This window comes from Diuraphis noxia, unplaced genomic scaffold (assembly GCF_037042655.1).
Source record: "Diuraphis noxia isolate RWA-SAM2 unplaced genomic scaffold, SU_Dnox_SAM2 contig0003, whole genome shotgun sequence".
Taxonomy (NCBI): Eukaryota; Metazoa; Arthropoda; class Insecta; order Hemiptera; family Aphididae; genus Diuraphis; species Diuraphis noxia.
The window spans coordinates 42797117-42820321 of record NW_028301713.1 but is presented as its reverse complement, the minus strand read 5'-3'; the positions used below and the strand labels follow the sequence as shown (position 1 = coordinate 42820321).

Sequence of the window (23205 nt, the reverse complement as noted above, 5' to 3'; positions counted from 1 at the left end):
TGACCCGGCAAACATTGTTTTGCCATATTAATTATAGTATCCGCCCGTAACTTCGTCTGCGTAGAATTTTAATCATATATCATATATATCATTAAATCATATTGAAAATAAGTAAACATTAAATTTATTGGGTTAGAGCTTCTCTGTAAACGATGTTTGATGTTGTTTTATTTTGTGGCAGAAAAATAAATTGCTTATCAGCAGATCCAACTAGTGATAGGCGCACATACAGTTGGCCATAAGTAAAAGATTCTTTTCGATCCCTACTAATTCGAAGGTTTGACCTTGAGAATTGTTAATAGTCAACGCGAAAGATATTTTCACCGGAAATTGAAGCCGTTGACTTCTCGACTCCTGACGAAGCAACTGCTATTGCTATCTTCCCTGATTGTTTTATCTTCGCAAGCATCAAATTTGCAAGATACGTCTTTCTAGTACCACCTAGGGCATCCAAAAAGAAATTTTTTCCCTTGTTAGTATTTACACTGTCGACTTCAGTTACAAAAGCATGTTTTTGATCTGGGATTAATTTTGTCAGGTTTTCATTGAAAAAAGAGGTCAAATCATTTTTATTATTGTGATGTGCCATTGTATATGTTACATTGTTTTCTGTACTAACTGGGGAAGGTAATCTAAAACGACTTAGACTTTTATCATTTAATTGCAATAATTTTCATTAATTTTATTTTATTGCAATAATGTTTGACCGCAACGATAGCTGATCTGCGTCTGAAATGAAATAAAACTGTAAGAATTGCGGATTTTGGCCTGATGGTAGTTAAAGACTATCTATAAGATGTTAAACTTGGCCCTTTATTTTAAAAGTGGGCATTAAATTATATTCTCTAATTTCTTTAGCACCAAACGAAGTCATTTGAAATAGGCTATTGCACCTACAATATATGTTGGTTAGAAAATATCTAGATAGTGAATGATTATTTGTCAAAAGACTTTTTATTGGCTGTGGCGGCTCCTGAATATTGGGGAGACTGACTTTTCTAGAAGCACAGCACAAACCATTAGGTTCATCAGCCCATTTTTTGGCAGAAGTTTACTTAGAGGAGATCTTATTCATGGTTCCGATTTGGACGGAAAACTGTTGAGCATAATTAATTTTTGGATCGTATCTGAAAGTCAATCTGTTACTATGAGCTAAAAATCGATTGTGAACTCTTGCCGTATACGTCTGTTATCTTTCTCTCTGATTCTGAAGGCATTTGGAATGCTCAAAGTTCGATTTCCTAGCGCAAACTTGCAAATTTCTAATATTTTGTTCTTCAAGCCACTGCGAACGCTCGATACTTGACTTTCTTGTACGCGCAACGCGTATTCTCTCTGACTTGCAAAACAATGTTTAGTTTCTGATGGAGATTCTCTTTCACGATGTATTTTAATTAGCCTAGCCTGTGAACTATTTGTAGAAAGTTGAGATCTTGGTCTTTTGGGTATTTGAAAATGATTAAAAAAATAAATAGGAAAAATATTCGCTGTCGCACACAACCACTATATAGTGAGCCAACCACGTGAGTGAGCCGTGATCTTAATTTCTTGAAATTGACCTGACCAAAACGACGATCGTTGGAAATTCCGAGTGTAATGTATTGTTTGTGAGTGTGTGCTGACACTAATAATAAATACGACGATAAGTCGTACAATCGATTGTATATATTATATATCTATATTTATTATTAGTGTCAGCGCACCCAGGGCAATGCCATGTGGTTACGGCGTTATAATATATACCATCCCTTATTTAAGCCTCTTACAGCCCCTTACAGCCCTTTTTTTAAAATCAAAAAGTAGCCTATGTTTTTTCTCGATTTCTAAACTATCTATGTACCAAATTTAATTTAAATCAGTCTAGTAGTTTCGACACCTATTCAATACAAACATTCAAATCTTTCCTCTTTATAATATTATTAGTATAGATTAAAACATATTACCTAAAATTATATTATTTATAACAACATGGATTATATCGTATTTCTCTAAACCTGAGGAAATGCTTACAAAGTTTTCGTTTAACAGCAGGATAATAATGTAGATTCGTTTGATCAAAATATTACCTGTATTAGAGGTAACTCAAGAGTTTATGGTATACGGGACCGGAAAGATTTACTGAAGTCAAGCTTTACACACATAAGGAACATAAGGAATATATATTATACATAGTAATATTATATTATATATATCTTTATGCCTGTATATATATATATATATAATAATAAATTTTAGATACAGGCTTATTCAAATAAATAATACACCATAATTCCTAACTTAAACGGTCAATTGGTGAATTATACAGATATACGGTCAAGAGACTGGAAGAAATAATAAATATGGAATACGCAATAATATATATATAATATATATAAACTATTATATAATATGATCAAACAATATAATATATTATTATCGCGTATGATTCATGAAATCTATATTTTACTGTATACTGAATTAAATATATTGTTACACATAAATATTGAATTATCGAAATGAAAAAAAAAACTCAATGTGAATTTAACGTATTTTAAAATGAAGTACACAAGATATTTTATATAGCAATAATTCGAAGTGTAAATGTGTAATGTCGTATTCAAATACTCTTATTTTATTAAACAAAGTAAGGCTATGTTAATATAGATGTAGGTACTAAGTAAATATTATATTTACTTACAAAATACAATTAATGTTCTAATTTTAACGAAATAAATACATGGATATGTATCGTCTGAAAAAGTATGTTCTGTAGAACACGTACATATATTTATGAATTAGATATAATATTCTCTTTAGTCATCACTTGTAAATTGTGAAATTTAATCTCAGAAATGGGGCAAACGGCCTTTTATTTAAATCACATTACTCGCAGTGGTTATATTTTGCAGCAGTGGGTACAAGATGACCATTTTATCTACAATTTGGTCGACATGTTTCAACAAGACGTATGTTTATACATAGGTATAGAACTGTATATACACATCCATATACACATTCAGTAACTTCTAAGAACGTGACAGCCAACGGTATTTTCAAAATGGGTATAGGTATTATAAATACTTATGGCAATGGCTTGTGACAGACTTTGAGAAATTATTAACAAGGGTTGACTTGTTGGAAATAAAGGGACTTTTTCATAGTGTCAAATATGTTCATACAGATTACAGATACAGTTAGTACATAAAATATAATATACAATATTATGTTTTCTTAAATTGTTATTTTGTCTGATAAAAATTTACTGTGGTAAAAGATAGCAAAATTATTTTGTATTCGATATTATTCACGTAATATTGTTAGGTTGAAACGCTTCTTTTGTAACTTAGTAGTCACCTACAATATTTGTAATTATAATAATTTGTTACACATTGCATCGATAAAACGATTACCAATAAGTCTAAGTAAAAACCATAATCTTTACTTTATAATCATAATAATAATAATAATTAATTTATCATTAATTAGGTGTTAATAGAAAAAAGGAAAAATAGATACGTTATCTAAACAAAAATAATGAAAACATTATCATTTATACATAGTTGATTAAATTATCAATAATAAATATGACTTTCAAAGCTGAAACTATTTTATATTATTTTTAATACATCATATTTACTTATTATGTGTAGACTACAGATTATAAATTCTCAAATAACGGAAAAAAAATGGATAAATATGACTGGCTAATAGTTGCATATCTAAAATGCACACTCACTCAGTCACATGGTGACTCAGTTAGTGCCTATACCAAAATAACAGTATAATACACAGTTTTCCAAACACAAAAGAAAATCATCCGATAGGTGTACAAAGCATGCAGTTGAGTAATCACTGTGGAGTAAACGGTAAAATAAAAAATATATTGTCAAAAGTATAGGGAAAAACTAAATAAATATAAAATTCCTACAACACCTGTCAAAAACATATTTTATTAGGTATTATTAATAAAAAAAAAACTGAATTATATCAATTAATCAAAACAGATTTAAAGTTAAAGTTGTATTTTGATCAAGTGTAATAACACATAATAAAGAATTCCAAATACAATAGGTACCTGAACAGGTAATGTATTATAGGTATAAGCAACGTACCACAATAAATTGCTTGTCATTCACAGAAAAGATAAAATGATCGTCTGACTGTACGCTGACTACACACACGTATATGCACAAAATAATATATTGTGTATTACAAATACCATAAACTCTAAATTTTCTGTTATACTCAGTGCTCACATTTGGTAATATTATAATATGATATTATTATAATATAGTATAATATATTAGTATGATACATGTTCCATGCATGCAAGATTGATTTTTTTTTACATTCAACTCCCTTGAGTGCGAGTGACAGCTTCCATTGGACATTTACTATGCCAGGCGAATATATACATACATATATTTATATACACATTTAAGCATTCTACGTGATATACATATTATAATATTTTTTGTCTAGATTTGTATTATTCTATAATTATAATAAAAATACTGTTACGTTAGGTAGGTAACCTGCTATACCACATGCTAACTATTATGCTTAAACGAAAAATTTGTTGTTAGGTTAAAATAATATTATACTGTAAACGTTCTGACAAATGTTGTTTTACACACGAGCTGATTTTTATATGTAAGCTGCTCTCGTTTTTATTTTATACATTTTGAAATATGTACTTAAATTAATATGTATGAACACTATGAATTATTAGTATATATGAAAGAAAACTTAACTTTTTTATATTATATTTTATATTTGTTTGTAAAATTGTTTAAAATATTAAACATGCATGTTCATGAACTGTTATTGTATCTCTGGTAATTTTATCTACATATTTTAACTATGATAGATACATCTAGTTTAATTAAGACCATATCTTATCTGTAAAAAATTATAATTAGCTTAAAGATATATTTCAAAGTAGGTATCTTAATGATAACACTAATAAAATACTGATTATACTCATGTGAGGTTATTGTTAAGTGTCAATACTATTTACCTAACATAATTAACTATGTCGATGAATAATTTAAAAAAAAAACCATAATTAAACATTAGTATTAATTGTCTTAGGAAAAAAATAAAATGTACTTCTTAGCTAGTAATACAGGATTGGTTAATTTTTTTGAGATCAAATTTTATTACTCGAATTACAACATCATTTTTACTAACTTAACCTGTTGTGAAACACACCTCGTATTTTAAAGAGAACAACGCTTGTATGAATAATCTATGGTAAAAATAAGTGTTTTCAATAGATGAAAAATTAGCACTATTGTTATAACAGTATAGGTACCTCCTTATGTGGTATAAAAATCCTGAAAATGTTTTTTTTTTATAAATGGGTTTTAATTCTATAGTATGTTGGTATGTATATACCAAAATACCAAAAATCATAAATAATAAAATAATTGATTAATACATTATAAGGAGGTAGATCAAAAGGGTCAGAATAATTGGTGAATTATTGTGTTTAATATAATGCATACACTAACCATATATTGTATGTACATAAATCTAGTTTCGTAAATTTCACAAAGTTATTTATAAACGACCTATGATGTGCGCATTCTGTATTATGCTTAGCTTCAGTTGTTATAGTGTCGAGATTCGACAAGTCATTCTGCACAATACAAATTATTATTTATAAGCATATTAAGTATATAAAAATCATTAAACACTGATACATCATTATAAACTTCCACACGTGAAAAATTGTGGATCAGAAGATAAAAGAGTGATTATATGCACATTGCACATGAACGCAATTCCATACTTTTCATGCGGCCAAAAATTCACCGTTTGGCTGCGATTTGAATGCACTTATAGCCTATATAACGTACTCATAGTTTTATTATATTATTACTTGTAACGGTGTAACCTTCACCACATAAAACGGTCCTGAAAAAGACCACCAAGCACAATACAGCATATAAAAACAATACCATCGGAGGGATTTAGTCGTGAATTTAAAACCTTTAGATTCATCTCATATCCCCAGAATTACGGCAATGGATAGAGGAGATAATGACGAAGACAACAACACCTCACACATATCTGTAAGTCCAAAAGTGATTCCATAATAACAAAACTCATACCGACAGTAAGCACAGGCATGCACGGCGGAACACTGGTGGTTTACTATTCAGTAAGGATCATATAGTATACCTATATAGTATATATGTTACAGTTAAAGTGTTGAATCATTTAGTTTATTAAATAACTAGGTAATTTATAAAATAACTAAAGTTTTTAGGTAATGTATATAATTTATACTTAAACTAATTATTTTATACTTTTATACATTCCCTGGAATCACTTCGTTAATGTGTCAAATTATAAATGACAAAATATCAAGAAAAATAAATATAGCTCCAACATTTTCAACAATTTAATATAACATATTAAATCAGATAAGATTGACGTCATTTTTGCCGGTATCCTAACCTAACCTAACCCTAACTTAATTTGTTACCTTTAGACGCTGTTTCAAATGAAAGTATTACATTAACATCTGCGGTAACTGCGCAGTCACTGGGAACTGGTCAGGGTTTTTTTAAGTGCACTAGCACCAAAAAATGTGATACAAAGCGATGTGTTTGTAGAAAAAAAGAGGAATTGTGCAACTCTAAATGTCACAATAGTCTTACATGTACAAATAAATAAATAATATAACTACAATTAATTCAGTAAAATAAAATATTTTAATATATATTTAAAATGTTAATGTATTTTATACTTTAACGGATATCAAATTGAAATTTTATAGAACAACTAGATATTCTATGAAATAACTAGTTAAAGTATAATTTTCATGTATTATTTCATACTTTAACTAACATTCGTAGGTAATTCATGAACTACCTAGTTATTTCATAAAATAATGGAATTCAACACTTTAGCTGTAACATATATTATACCGGGCATTTTTCCAATTCAAGACACCTTCTTCAATCAAAACTACCATCATCAACATCGAAATAATTTTCAACATACCACGACAAACGACGAACACAGTGTTGGTTTCTACGCTCCGGACCTAATCACCGAAGATACTCGGCGTTATTACCTACAGATTACGCTCCGGACTCAAGCAGCGAAGACACTCGTGGGACGAGGCAGCGGCCGACGCACGCAATGTCATTACATGATAATTCACTTTGCGTACATCTGCCAGCGGCTCACACGCGGTTAGATACGCACAGTCGACCTACCATCGCGATTGACAAAAAAGGTTCATTTAAGAACCAACAGTTCAATTTCACCCTAGTGAGCCTACTTAGGTTTTCACTACGAGCGCACAGAACTCAACACGTCTTTACAAGGCCGTGGCAGAATATGTGTAACTCGCCTCCCATTAACATTGTATAATTTTTAAGACCTTAAATCGTATACTTTTTTGGTCGCGCCACTACAGGCCTGACACCGTCAGTTGCAATCTGTTTATCCAAGCCAACTGCACGGTTCGGAAATAACTTATTCCACATTTCATTTACTATCATAATGTTAGTTTGAACTAATAAACGGGTATGTTTATAAGATAACGAAATTGATTTTAATTATTCACAATCTCGGGCCGTCGAAAAATGACGGACCGTATCATACTGGAAATTCTACCTAACCTAACGTATAGTGCGTAGTACTATATTATGGTGGCAGTACACGTTTCCCTCTTCCCATTTGATCTATTTTAGAAAAAAAAATTTTTTTTTAATCGATTCACGTTTGATAACTTTCCATAAATAAAATTTTATATATTTTACTTACATGAAGAGGATATATGTATTAAGGACGTATCACGTGCAATAACAGTGAGCAGTGAGCAGAACTCAACTTAGAGTCAGCCATGGTAAAACATTTGGATTTCAATAAATAAATATAATATACACATAAGACATAAAACACATTGATCGATATATATTTATATATTTATAATTGGATTTTATTTTTGTTTTCAATTTGATCAAAGCATAAAAAATATAACATGATTTTTTGGACGACATATAGTACCTACGTATATTATATTAATATTCAATGGGTATATGGAGTTTAAATAATAAAATTAAAACATGTTTTAATTTTAAAAACTAATTAGATATTTAAAAAAAAAAATTGAGAAGTAAAAAAAGAGAAATGAAATTAAAGTAAATAACAGAGAAATCTATATTGCTGTCATATCGTTATATTTTTTTAGTTCTTGTAATTTTCTTAAAAGCCATTACTTATATCGACATTTATTACATTATGTGTGTTCATATTTATATAAATGTATAAGTCGATTCGGGAAATTAACAGGTTTTCGTAACTTACAAAAATGTATTAAAAATATAAAGAACTATGCATCGTCGTGAGATAATAATATATAATACAAAATTAGTTATTACTATAATACATTTCCCGTAGCTCGTTTCATAACCAAATATAAGTACTTAAATTACTTAAATACATAAAATTAAAGTACTTATTTTTATTTATTAAAATAATTACAATCTATACAACAATTTAGTACAATAAGTAATTTTGATAAAATATTTACATTGCGAGATTGACAAATGGGGGAGGTCACTCAGTAGTGCCACCCGACTACTTAAAGCTCTATAACATTTTATTTATGTGTGTACATTTTTTTTACGGTAGCAGATAAGTATATTATAATATTAATGTTTTTTTTATTTGTACATTTTGAGCCCTCTCTTGAGCCCTCTCTTGAGCCCTCTCTTGAGCCCTCTCTTGAGCCCTCTCTTGAGCCCTCTCTACCACCACCAAACTAAGGATTTAAAAAGAGGATCGAAAATTAAGTCATAATGCTTTTTTAATTGTATACCATTATACATGTGTAATTATAAATTAAATATATACTAAATATATGCATACATAGGATCACGTGAAACGTCGTACGGCTGGGACAAAAATACATTGGTCAACAACCGAGGCCGTGGACATCCTTTTTTTCTTCATTTTCAATTGATTAAAACAATATACACCGAGTAAACATTTTTCGGTTGACCGAACAGAACTAACAAGCTCTAAGTGAGGGCAATCTTATAATATATATATTATGTACACAATACGTCTGCGGCCATTATGCACTGTAAATAGCGAACTGTGTTTGATTGTGCGTACTTGCGAGTGTGTGTACAAGGATACTTTTTGCGTTCTATATACTCCCCACGTAGTCATATAATAATATAGAGTACTTCCAAATATAATAATATCGTATACACGAAGTCTACAGACTACAACCGATTCTGATATGATATTACTGTTTGATGGTAAAATAAATAAACAATAAAAAAACACAATTTTAGATAAAAATAATACGATACGTTTTCAAACCGTATCGTAAAATAGCATAATGTAACAACACAATATTTGACCGTAAACGCAACTTTTTATATTATTATTATTCATAAAATCCGTTTTTTTACATATTTATATATGAATATGTTTTTATTAAATCAAAATTTTAAAGTATACTGATACATAATTTTACAGAATAATAAAATATGTATCTGTTCTGCACATTGTTTGATCGAAAGCAAAATGTCACATGATTATAATAAATGTAAAAAGTTTAGTAAAATATTCTAAATTTAACTATATTACAATTTTTAACTATAATTTGGACAGAATTGAGATTACTCTAGATCCGCGGACACTTTCTATCTTTAGGCTAGTATAATATGTAATAATATAATAGTTAATAACTATAGCTGAGATCGAAGTCTTACCTACTATTTGATGACGATGAGTGAAAATTATGAGAAATATAAAGGTTACTACAGATGCGTTCATTGCATTATTTTTATTGCACAAAAAACGTGTAGAATAACTTGTTATTTAATAAAATCTATAAAACGCATTGTTAAGAATTGGTTCTCAAATATATCTTATGTATGTACAGACATTATGTTTAATTCGATAGAAAATAAATAAATAAGTACCTAACAAAAATAATATTTTTATGATATATTTTTCTTTTTTGATCGTTCGAATTGCAAATACCTATTTTACGAGAAAATATTTTGACAATCCACGTAGATATATCGACGTGAAGATTTGAATACAAATGTAACTGTACAAGAAAAAATTCAATCTTATTTGAAAGCGTACGACTTACTGAAATGCCAATAAAAAAAAAATGAAATTCTCTCGTCACCGTCATGATGGTACGGGATTTGAAAATCACTCAATGTGGACAGCACGTCATGGCGCCAGAAGTGCACTCGCCATCATCATTCAATTTAACGGTTTGGTCCTGCCTGAACGGAGAACAAGAAGACACTGAATTGATGACTATCAGGCACGAGATTATTTGGGTGAGTCACTACTCTCACCCACACACAAAAACCCATCAAAACCCACCTGCCAACTTGATCCGACACCAATATTATAGTTGTCATTTATACAACCGAATAAACTTAGAAAAGTCAGCAAAAAAAAAAAAAATTAAAATTGATAAATTATTTTTTTTCAATTAAAAATAATCAATCTCAAACCGATTGTACGTGGGATACATATTAAATATGTTATGATGGTATAATGTGTACGAGTGTAGTATAGACCAGCTACAAAATAGTAGAAAAACATGTAAATCGCTCAGCCGTATGATATTGTTCTTAGTAATATTTAAATCAAACCAAAAATTGTGTTTTAATGCTAACATACAAAGTCATGTCCTAAAAGCTAAAATTATTTATCAGCCCGTTTTGCATAATTAGTTATAGTTAAAAAAACAATATAATTTTTTTTAAACTATAAAACACACACACACAAAAAAGTGACAGTTCAAAATTGAAACACTACAATATTCTATCGTATAAGTTGTATTATTGTTATAATATCATGTTTCATGTATAATTGTATACTATATACTATATAATATATAAGATAATATGTTTAACATGTATATATTAATATAAATTTAAAATTATAATATACTATTATATTGTGACATTTTTTAAATTTTAAAAGGCTCAGAAACTAAACACAATACGTAATCAATTTAAACAATTAATTTCCACATTAAAAATTAAAATTATAATTTTTGATAACTTCAAATATGCCTATTATGCCTGGACACAGATATTAAATGATTGAATAGGTACCTTCTTTGAGTTTAAAATTGATAATTTCTTTATTTCAATGAATTGTTCCATATTTAACAATTGAATCAAATAAAAAAGTGATGAATGACAGCACAAATTTAACGTTAGTATAATGAATTCATACAAATTTAGTTAACAGATAATAGACAAGGATTGTTTATTTTTAATCACCATGTCCGTAAGTATAAATATTTAGATTATCACTAAAAACTAAAACTAAAAAAATCAAAGTTTAATGACTTGCCTCGTTATAATAGTTGTTGTAGAGTCCTTCTTAAGCTCCGTTTAACCCTCATATTTAACAATAATCCATACAAGCTAAGCTATAATGGTTGTCGAAAGATCATTTTGAAAAATAAATACATAAAAGTTTTTTTTAAAGTTGAATATTATAATATTTTGTACAGCATAATGAATACAGTATTATTATGATTGCGTCATATAATCTCAAACGATTCAAATAATATGACGAGCGTCCGTTATATTATTCAACATTAAGTCCACAATACTGCTAAAATATATTTATTTATTCATGTTTAATACTAGCTAAATAACCAGGCTTTGTCCGGAAGAACATTATTGAATAATAAATAGGTATAGCACTACGAATATTTACTATCTATAACAATATACTATAATTATAACCTATAAGTGTAACTCCATTTAGTGTACCTACTTCACTTAATGAACTAATTCAACCTAGATGATAAATTCACCTATGGCAGATTAGATATAATGCTTGATATATTTTCGAACATGATTCAAACTACTCTCTAACTTTCTTGATAACTCTAAGAGCAATCTTTAGAATTTGTGTCAAAATGAATAAGTAGTCTTTGAGTACCCATGTAAACTAAAAACATGTATTTATTGTTATGTATTATATGGATTATAATATTAAATCTATTTTATTTCGGTAAACAATAGCAACCCTATATCCAAACTAAAATATTCAATTGTTGTGAACCATGATGAAATTTGTGTGTGCGCCATCCTATAGCAACTATATGAATATAAAAACTAAGCAATAAACTCTTCCAAAGTCTCCAAAAAATTATGTGAATTTGTTCAATAGCCAACAAATGTATAAGCTCCAGCCATTTATTTCTATGGGAATGGTTATAGATATTAGATATATTATTGCTTCTATGGTCATTAAGAAAAACATTTATATCAAACGGTTCGTTAATACTTATATTGTATAATATATGTATTACGGTAAAAGTACGAATACTGGTTAAACCTAGGATTTACCGGTAAATCCTATAGGTTTCGCCGACTATTGTTGGTAAAATCTAGGGTACACAACATCGTTTAGTCAAACCCCGAATGATTTTTGTAGTTCGGATTTTTACAAACGAGATTTGGTAAATCTTAGGATAAACAATCAGTGTTAGTAAAGTCCCAAAATTTTCACCAAAGTTATTAATTATTATTATTATTTAGGTATATTAGGTAAGTAATAAATCAATGACTAATATATTAAATGCACACATTTATTTTATTGTTTTTATATTACAAGCATCATAAAATTCAAATTTGCATATTTTCATGGTTTTAATAAATCGATCCTCAAATACTTAAAAACAAAATAAAAATTATTTGAATATAAAAAATAACCAAAACCATTTGAAACCTAAAAATTTTTAAAAATATACAAGCACAATTCTAATATTATAGAGTATAGACCCTTATATTTTTATAAAATTCGTTACTTATATGAAAAATAACAATTTTTGTTTTGTTTTGATGTAATTTAATAATATTAAGTGTGGGAATTTAAATTTTTTGCGTTATTTCTTTTATAGTTTTATATACACAATAATAATTATTTTTAAATTTTTAACATTCATTTTAATCAAGACTTGTTTAAGCTATAGACTACTTATACCACAAACCTATGCACACCGTTATATGATAAGTCGATATTGGCTCAAAATTTATTGACACAATAATATGATATAAATACTTCATGATTTATTTAATGAAAGGCACTCTAAATTTCTGTAAACACTAACGTTTTTAAAAATATTTCTTTTACATAATTTTTAGTTAATTTCCATACAATATTAAAAAAAAATTTCTATACCTAATCATTATACTAAACTTTTGCATTTTAAAATGATAAAACAATTTTTTTATCATATTTTAAAAGCGAATATTATTCAGCGTATTTCAATTTATAAAAATCAAATTTTAAACTAGTACTTTATAAGTATTAAAAGTTTAGATAAGCGTAGTAGTGGATCAATATTTCGCTTAGTATCCCTGTACTCAAATTGTTTTTTGCATGCCATGATTTATTATTAAATTCAAATTTAACACCTCAAACAACAAGACCATTAATATTTTGAAAACTATTTTATGTCTACTAGTAATAATGATACTATAAATATTTGGAGAAAAATGAAATTATATACGTCTATGAGTTTTTAAATTAAAAAGAAAAAAAATGTAGCCAGTTTTTAAAAACTTTGTTCGTAAATATTCTATTTTTTCTACGACTTGCTTAAAAGTTTTCAAATTATTTTAAAAAAATGCGGCTATTTTTGTTTACTTTTTCAAAACTATAGATTTTATTTTCTACTATAGATAACACTCTCAAATTATACTTGACGATTGACGTATTTTTATTGCACCAAAAGGTGGTGTTGATGACAGACACAATAAAAATAAAAAACAATATCGTTGTAATAACACCAATACGAACATCGCTCTACCCCGAATCTCACAGTAAGCTAAAACAAACATTAGCCAAGCATTGAAAGACACCCGTAACATAAACATGTCGATGTCATGTTCAGTAATAGAACAAAGACGATTTAGACGGTACGCGTTTGCCGCGTTGGTGAGGGAAGCCGATAATACAAAACGGCGTGCACTGTGCAGTGCCTGGTTCTAGTTAAGTGTCCGGAAATTGACTGCAGTCGTAAAAATGTGAATAGGCGCACCTACTCGAACATTATAAAATATCGTCGTCCACATTACCTGTGTACGCGCATTCAATGTGATATATTATTATTATGTATCTCGTATTCGGATGATAATCTGTTACATGCGATTCACTTACCGGTGAAGGTGTAGAGTGGCGTAAACGGCACGGCCAGCCCACAGAGCATGATGTCGGACACGGCCAGGTTGACGATGAATATGTTGGTGACGGTGCGCATGTGTTTGTTGGCCCACACTACGTACACGACGAGCACGTTGCCGAACACGCCCAGCGTGAATATGAGCAGATAGACGAACGAGAAAGCGGACTGGAAAACGTAGTCTTCAACGTATTCGCGTTCGATGGCCTCGGTATAGTTGATGGCGTTCGTGCCGTTAGATCCGGGACCAGTTGGTATGTATATGGGCGGAAACACGTTGGGTACGACGTTTTGCAGCGCCTCAAATCCACCGCCGCCGCCACCCGCGCCACCGCCACTTCCACCACCACTGCCGTTGGCCATTTCAGCCGTAAACCTACTCTGTTTTTGCCCCCTTTCGTGTTTCCCCGTACGGATTCTAATGCGATGGCAAAATAATATTTATTTATTTTTTCTGAGCAGTTCCTCTCTCCTCGAATCTATCCTTCTGGGCGATCTGTCGAACCTGACACCACAGTTTTTTCTTCCACTGCCGATTTCCGGGCGTTTCTTCTACGCGTCATTCACCACCGTATCGTCAATCATTCCGAAGACGAATCCGTCTCACGTCTCCGGCCGGACTATCTGTCATCCTGTGAACAATATAAGTACGACATTATTTCTCCCTCTCTCTATACATGTATATAGAGTGTTTGGAGTATTCAGTGGACAGTATAATCTTTTGTAATAAAACGAGAAACATTAATTTGAAGTGCAAAAAAGCTAATTTGACCACTTGACAATATAGAAAAAGGCAAGTATTGTAGTGTAGCCAGTCGTGTAGTTAACGTCCCGAAACAGTTTTTTTTTTGTTCGGAAAAATGTAACAATATATTTTATATTATTTTACCATTGAGCTACTAAACTTCTTTCGCGTACACTGGTCGAACGTGGTAAATTTATTCAATACCTAGTCAATAAACCATAAGTGATATTACAATTTAACTTAAAATATTTTATTATTAGTTTATTAAAGTACTGTCAGTAAAAAATTTCTTCAATAGTCAATAACCATGTGGTCCTATTCTGAAATCCCCCCTCCTATGTATCTTAATATTTTAAAGTTTTAAAAATAAAATATGACATATGTGAAATATGAAGTATACAAAACTTTTTTTAACATAAGTTAGCCTAGACACACCTTTTGTTTTTGCCCAATTTTTTTATGATTTTTGTTGTCATAGTGGCTATTTAATTATACACATACTAACGAAAAAATATTTGTGACTCATACATATTTCTTGTATAGGAGACATATTAAGTAACGCAAATAATAGATATATTATAATTATTATTATAATGTATCTATAAAATATTGAAATATAAAAAAGTTTTTCAACGTGCGCACACGTGCTACAGGTTTTCAGTTCATTGAAAACACCTTACCTACAGGTGGTTGTATAGAAACAATTATACTCGACGTATGGCTGCCTTACATAATTTAGACAGGTTGTCTATATGTTATTTTTTTTATGACACACGCAAGACCTGTTTTATTCTGTATACGAACTTTTTACAATTCAACATTATCAAATATATTATTATTTTCAATAACAGCTTTTATCAAAGTTTTATGAAAAAGAATAAGAAAAAAATTTCAAACTCATTCCTATTGTTATGTTATGTTGTATACACTCAAACACAATAAGTGAATATCCATATAATATTATACTACAGAATCGTAATGTGACAAAACTAATGGTATAAGTAGTATAGTATACAATCCCAACTTACGAAAACATCGTTCATATTTATTTTTAAGCTCTTGTATCACATAATAGCCATATAACATGCAGCATATGAAATAATAATAAGTAAGTAAAATCGACTTTTCTTTGTTGAATACTTACTTATAGTAATAATAATCTATAGAACAAATTAACAATGCACGCACAATACACACAATGAACACAATGCGATGACAAAAAATTTTTCCATAACCAAAATAATAATATATATAATTTATCCAATTAAATTATGTGTACTATATGTATATATAATATATACATAATTGTGTACTCATGAAGCAAAGTATGACGTGAAATTCTCTTTAGAATTATGTAGATATTTTCTCAGAAAGAATAGATTTTTGTTCGGTTATTTGTATAAGTTGTTGACATGCCAAAGTATAGGATAAACATTGGATTAAGTGTATCTCGATGTCCATTTATCAGTTTAGTATATATCATGTATATTGATGTTAATAAGATTTTGTTAAATACTTATTAAATTTCTAAAATACAAATAATTCTTGGATTTAATTTTAATGTTTATTAATTGAGGTCAAAGTTTTTATTGACATTTAAAAGTAATAACACCTAGATAAGAAAAATTTGAAAAATTTAAAGTCTATAAAGACTTAATAATATATTTTGTCAAATATATTTATCAAATATTGATAATAATAATAATTTAAGTAAAAAATTAAATAAATACATCATGTTGTTACACTAAATATACACTTTGAAAATAATTAAAACAACTAAAATCGTAATTTTAGGAGTGAATACCTGATTGATTGGAATTTAAATAGTTTTCAGTTATTTTGACCAGGCATACATTTTTTAATCAAAATGAATAGAAAAAAAAATTTTAAATGACTATAAATAGCTGAAAAAATGGAAATATTTTAGACTAATTTTAAGCTATTTATATATTGGTATACGATTAATTGAAAAAGTTTCAAACTCTAATTTATATATGTTATGGTGTTTTTGATATTATAAGTTACTGTAGGAACAACTTATGAAAACATTGTATTAGATATATTACATTTGAAATCCACAGCTATCAAAATATTTAAGTTATCATTTTATAAAGTTATATAGTCTACATACTCGTATATATATATATAAGGGTATAGGTATAAGTTTATATAATTCTAATGTAAATATTTGGTGAAAATAGCAGGTATATACAGTGATTTATTTATGAATTAAAAAAAAAAAAACATTATCAAATCCATCACATTTTTTTTGTATCAGTTCAAACGAAATGTTACTGTTTTTAGTTAATTTTGTTGTAAAAAAAATATTATTTATATGAGCTTGAAACACTACGCTGTATATTATTCACTACACACAATTAAATTTTAAAAATATTAAATCTAATAATAAAAATCTGTTGTGCATTATTCACTTTTAATTACAAGTTGATAATAAATTACAACTATATTTAATATTATATGATTTATCATAGTTAAATGAATTCAATTTGTTTTTAGTAAAAATTAGTTCAATCTAATATATAATATCCTTAGAATTAATATCGGTTTTCATGCTAGCTGTCTATCAACACGATGATATATCGTTAAATTAAAATTTAACACATATTATTTTAAAGTAACTTACTAACAATAACCAAGTATACGTCTTGATACCTACCATATATCTATAGAAAGTCCCTAATTTTTTGTAATTATATCATGTTCATCAGTTGAATACATTTAAATCTTTTACTAATTTATTTATTCCTGGCTCGCAGATTCAATAATCAATTATTTAAGAAGAAATAGTAATTTATTTTACTTGTTTATTTTAAGTTAGCTTTATGAATGTTATTTGATTATCATAGTATTATTAAATTATCAAGTATTATTAGAAATAATCAATAGATATTGTTGTTCAGTGTTCATACTGGCGATGTGGGTACTTATATTTATTGAATTTTTTTTTTGAATGATTGGTATCACTATTTTCTTTTAAATATGATAAAATATTATATAAATAAATATATAGTATTATACCACTATACAGCAAAACGAAATCCCTTTTTATTTTTATTTTTTTATCATTTAAAGTTTGACTGAAACGAACTATAACAATATTGTACCTAAATTGAATTTATAAAAAGATAAAAATTAATTTAATAAAATTTACATTATTAATATTTATGGTTTCAACTGTCATTTCTTTCACATGTCTAACTAAATTTTACTGTACGTAAATTTAATAATAATTTTCAATATAAAAAAATATAAATATAGGTATTATATATAATTTAATATTATAGATAGAATTTCTAATCATACTTATTAAACATTTTTTTGGTTAAAAGATAAGCAATTTTAGTTTGTACAAATTACATCCTCATATTTATTTGCGATGAGAGTATTAGCTTGTATTATAGTAGGAGGTAGATAGCTATAATATAGTAGTTATTATAATACATTACCTAAACTGTTCCTACTGTCACAAACATGCGCACGCGTTTCGCATTGCATTTATATAAATAGGGAACGTAAAATATTTCCTCAGTAAAAATGCTCGATAAATAAAAACGTGCGTAGAAAAACATTTGTAAAGTTCAACCTCGACGGACCACCATCAACGGTTTTCTAGAGGTTGAGCTTTTATCCAGGAGAGTTTCTAATATAAAAGAAGTAATAAATATTATTGTTACGGCTGTAGTACGCCTTTATATATTATTTATTTATAGGCATACATGATGTGTATAGCAGTGAGAATAAGTCATCTGGATGGTTGGTTTTCTTAAAGAATGTCTAATTGCTGGATTCTTGGTGCACTACAAATATTTTCTAAACACTCTATCAATATATATAATATATGAGTAAGTGTACGACGCGCACTGTAGCTAGATCTCCAATACACTATAATATTTATTAATATATAAGCATCGTACATACCTATATATATATATATATATATTTATGTATATAATTATGTTACTATCTTATGTTCTATACACGTAAGTTATACAAGTAGACTTTTTGCTTAATAAACCTTAGGTCGATTCTCAAACAAGCATTCCGTTATCAACACTCATCGAGTTGTTAATCACCTCGTTTACTTCACAATTAATATAATATATAATTAGACACTACGGATTTTATCATATATCTATCTTATTTATCTAATAATATTATAATTATACTCTATAATATTCTGTCTGTATAATATCATAAATACATTTTCAGGATTTAAAAATGGTCATTTCATCACAAAACGCGACACGTTTCAGCTCTATTTACTTCTGATGTCATAACAAGTTTGATATATATATATAAAATAAATATATGTGTGGATATTTTATGTAAGTATATAGTTTTTTTTATACAAACATTTAGATTTTGAAAAAGTGCCCACATTAAAATCGAAGAAGCGTTTCCAACTGTACTAAATATTTTGTATCGATTTAATATGATTGCTGAATCGTAAAATATAATTAAGATATTATTTACTTAATTAAAATAAATAACACAGGAATAAGGCTAGACATGTCTAAAAAAAATGTCGTTTGAGCTTTTTTACCATCTGAGTATGTAAATGATAGCTCAGTTGATATAGTTCCTACAGATACTAAACCAATACGTATAATAATTTAATTTTAGAAAGTTATATTAATGAAGACTATCAACTTCCACAAAATATTTAGACGCAGAATCTCTAACATAGAACTTGCTTGGACTCACTTATAGCTATTGATTGAAAATATATTATTCTATCATGTATGTGTATGTTTGTTACACTAATCTATACGATTGTAAATTGGATGTGGTCAGAGGAAACGTTTGCGTAAAAGTTAACCTAACCTATCGGGAGCCATTTAAGATAGTTTCTGTACAGTCGACTTTAAATCGTTTGTAACGTTTTTTTTTATGTTTTTTTTTTTTTTTCTTACTAGCGAAGAGTTTCTATTTATATATGTTGTATTTGTTACTTCTTATACTTAAAAAATATACCGTGGTAGTATGATAAAAAAGCACTCCCGCTTGCAAGTTGCAACCGTATGAAATAGCTTCGTCAGGTTTTCCAAAACGACGTGGAAATTCAATTAAAAAAATATCGACGTTTTTGATCGTCAACAACCATCGTGTAAATAAAATACGCGTTTTTATCACAGTAATTAAGCACGACACCGCACAGGCGCACAGCACATTCGAACCGTTATTTCAAGTATAGAACGTAAACATACTTACTATTTGTTCATCAATTGTATAATAATATTTACATTTTAAATTACAATAATTATATGTATACCTATAAATTGTAAGATATATAAAAAACAACCGTTGTGTTATTGCATATTATAAAACACAATTTTAACGTAAAACCTAAAACGCGTGGTTTTAAGGGATATTTTTGTTGTCAAACTCATCAAATGATTTTAAAAATATAATCTCAATCCGTTACATCTAATGAGTGCGTTATATTTTTATAATAAAATCCAGGTCAAATTTGTGGCTAGCCTAGTAAACGAATTCATGAGATTTATAAAGTTGTGACATGTAACTGATAGTAATTTTATAATAGTGAATATAATATATAATATAATATAATTAGTATACGTGTAAACCCTTGATAGAGTACCTAGCTCGTTTATCGTATTATAATAATATAATAGGTATTTCTAACACCATATTAATATACTGTGTGTGACTTGGTAATTACTAATTTTAATACTTTTTATTTTATTAATTATATTATATTATTGTTTTATTATTTAATCTCGATTTCATGTTATATATTACATTTTTATATTTTAAAAATATGCGACTCTCCCAATAACTAAACAAACTCTAAAACTTATAAAACAAAATAGGTATTAATAAACATTAATCTCGATATTAAAATCCTCAATACTGGTGCTAGTAATATCGTAAAGTCGTAAAGAACAAATTAATTATGTTCAAATCATATTAAAATAATACATCTAACATCCTAAAAATTAAAACTAATGCTGCATTAATGACATTTATATAGATCAGTAACAAGAAATAAAATCAACATGTATAGAACGTTCCAAATACAATATCATTCTTAAATATAATTATTTAAAGAAATCTTCAGTCAAAAAATATTAAAATAAAATATCTTGAAAATAATCAACAATCATTGATAACCTCAATATAGTATAAAATTACCCTTAAAGACGTAACTATAAACAAAATACGATAAAATAAGTATCATGTATCATGCACCAATAATGGCCATCTCATCCCAATAAGCTTCATGAAATCAACCAAAATTGCAGTCATTGACCACCAATACATCCTTCATGAGTTATCCAGGAAGTTTGATGTAATTTCCAGAATACTCAAAATTTTCCGTAAAAAAATATGACATATTTTCTTAATGATTCAAGTGAACGTCACAATATACCTATTGCGAAGTGCATATAAAAATCAAACAAGTTTTCACCGAAAATAAACTTTAATGAAAGAGAAACTTCAAAGCTCCCATAATCATTGACTGAACCACTCAATCAAAACTCCCAACTCTATCTCTACCGCCTTTAAATTAGTGATCGCTTAAAATGTACACAACACTGTTAGTATCAAGTCATAATATTATGTGAATTTGACATTTTTATATGTTGTAATAATTAATACCAATGTAAAGAAGTATCTGTTATTCACTCCAAAATATGTCTATAACTTACTATAGTCGAGGATAAAATATATACTGAACGAAATTAACTAAAATGTCATGCATAATAAATAATACAATTTTACCGCTAGTAAATATGGAAATAGATTTTTAGCTCTATATATCATCGACGACCAACAGTTTATTAATATATTATAATTATATTATTTTAAATATGTCAAAATTATTTATAAAATTATAAATAATAGATCAGCCAGTTCACTTACATCATAAATTGTTTGGTTTAATTAAAGATGCATGAAGGAAGACCACGGTCCACGATTAGAATAATAAACAACAAATAGCGAAAGGATTAAACTCATATGAAGAAATTAGGATATTAAGTAAAGGATACTAAGTAAAGGGAGGAGTGGAAAATTTCCATATGCCTGCATATTAATCGTAGAATTAAAACATACAGAAGATTTATAATATGGAATACAGCGTGAATATTTGTTATCATTAATCATGAATCGGCTGATATTTTTTTCTTAATATTTCTTTGTTCACTATAGTGAATTGAATCTTTATATAATTCAATTAGTTAATAAAAAAAAGGTACTTGGAAAATTGGTTAGAATCTATTACTTTGAACTTTCTAGGAAACTTTTTTTTTATTAAGTATAAAAAATGTATAAAAGCACCATATGTCTATCAAAGTCAATACCTGTTTAACCGTTAAATTAGATGCACCAACTAAAAAATATTTTAAAAATAACATAGTCTTTATTGTGACTACCTTTAAATACAATGACAACCCTATTCACAAAAGAAATAATAGTTGTATGATTGAACGTGTTAGCTTAAAAAAAAATAAAATATCTTAATAATTATACTATAATTTGTATAATAACTATAATATAATATTTTTTTCCACAGTTAAAAAGAATGTAATTTTGATAATTTTATAAGTTTTTTTAAGCTTAAAATTGTTAATGATTTAAAGGCATACAGTCATACTTACGTGAATTAAATGTTTTTGATAATTTACTAATCAATTCTAAAAGTGTTTTACAAACCATTTTAATGAGAATTTAAGTTTTGAGGAAATGTTATAAAAAAAAAAAACTTATTAACTAATATTCGTTTAGGTTTCCATTGATATATGAACCAAAGTCTTTTTTGAATTATAATCAACTTAACCTAACCTGTAAATTAAAGTGTTTAAGTGTAGGTAATATACTTTAACAGTTTAACGATTATATATATGTAAGGATTTCAACGAACGATGTAGTTTTATATTTTCTCACGTCTGACTATTTTTTCTCCCCATCGCTACACATGCAGGTAAAAACATCCAGAAAAAAAAATTCAACGATTACGATTTAGGAAGTAAATCTATATTGTAGTGCGACTACAATTTGCAAAAGTGGTAGAAATATACTATCTTGCAAATAATTAAAGCGTAAATAAGATACCTAAATACTTAAATCGAGTTTTTGGCACTATCGCATAGTTTTCATTCCTATGGTATATTATACTACCATTTAGTCCTGCGTGAAAATATCTGAAGACGCGGTGCTATGCAATCATGGAGCTGGTTTCCGCTATCGCTGAAAGACTTTGAGACGATTTTCA

General features: G+C 27.9%; 1 protein-coding gene across 1 annotated transcript in view; it reads right to left on the bottom strand.

Annotated features, from left to right (window-relative positions):
- Positions 1-23205, bottom strand: part of LOC107167628 (neuropeptide Y receptor type 2-like) — a 218234-nt gene that overhangs the window by 125087 nt on the left and 69942 nt on the right. Inside the window, exon 2 of the mRNA XM_089223629.1 lies at positions 14179-14832. Coding sequence (XP_089079755.1) covers positions 14179-14563 — 385 coding nt within the window. The 5' untranslated portion in view covers positions 14564-14832. The remainder of the gene's footprint in view (positions 1-14178; positions 14833-23205) is intronic.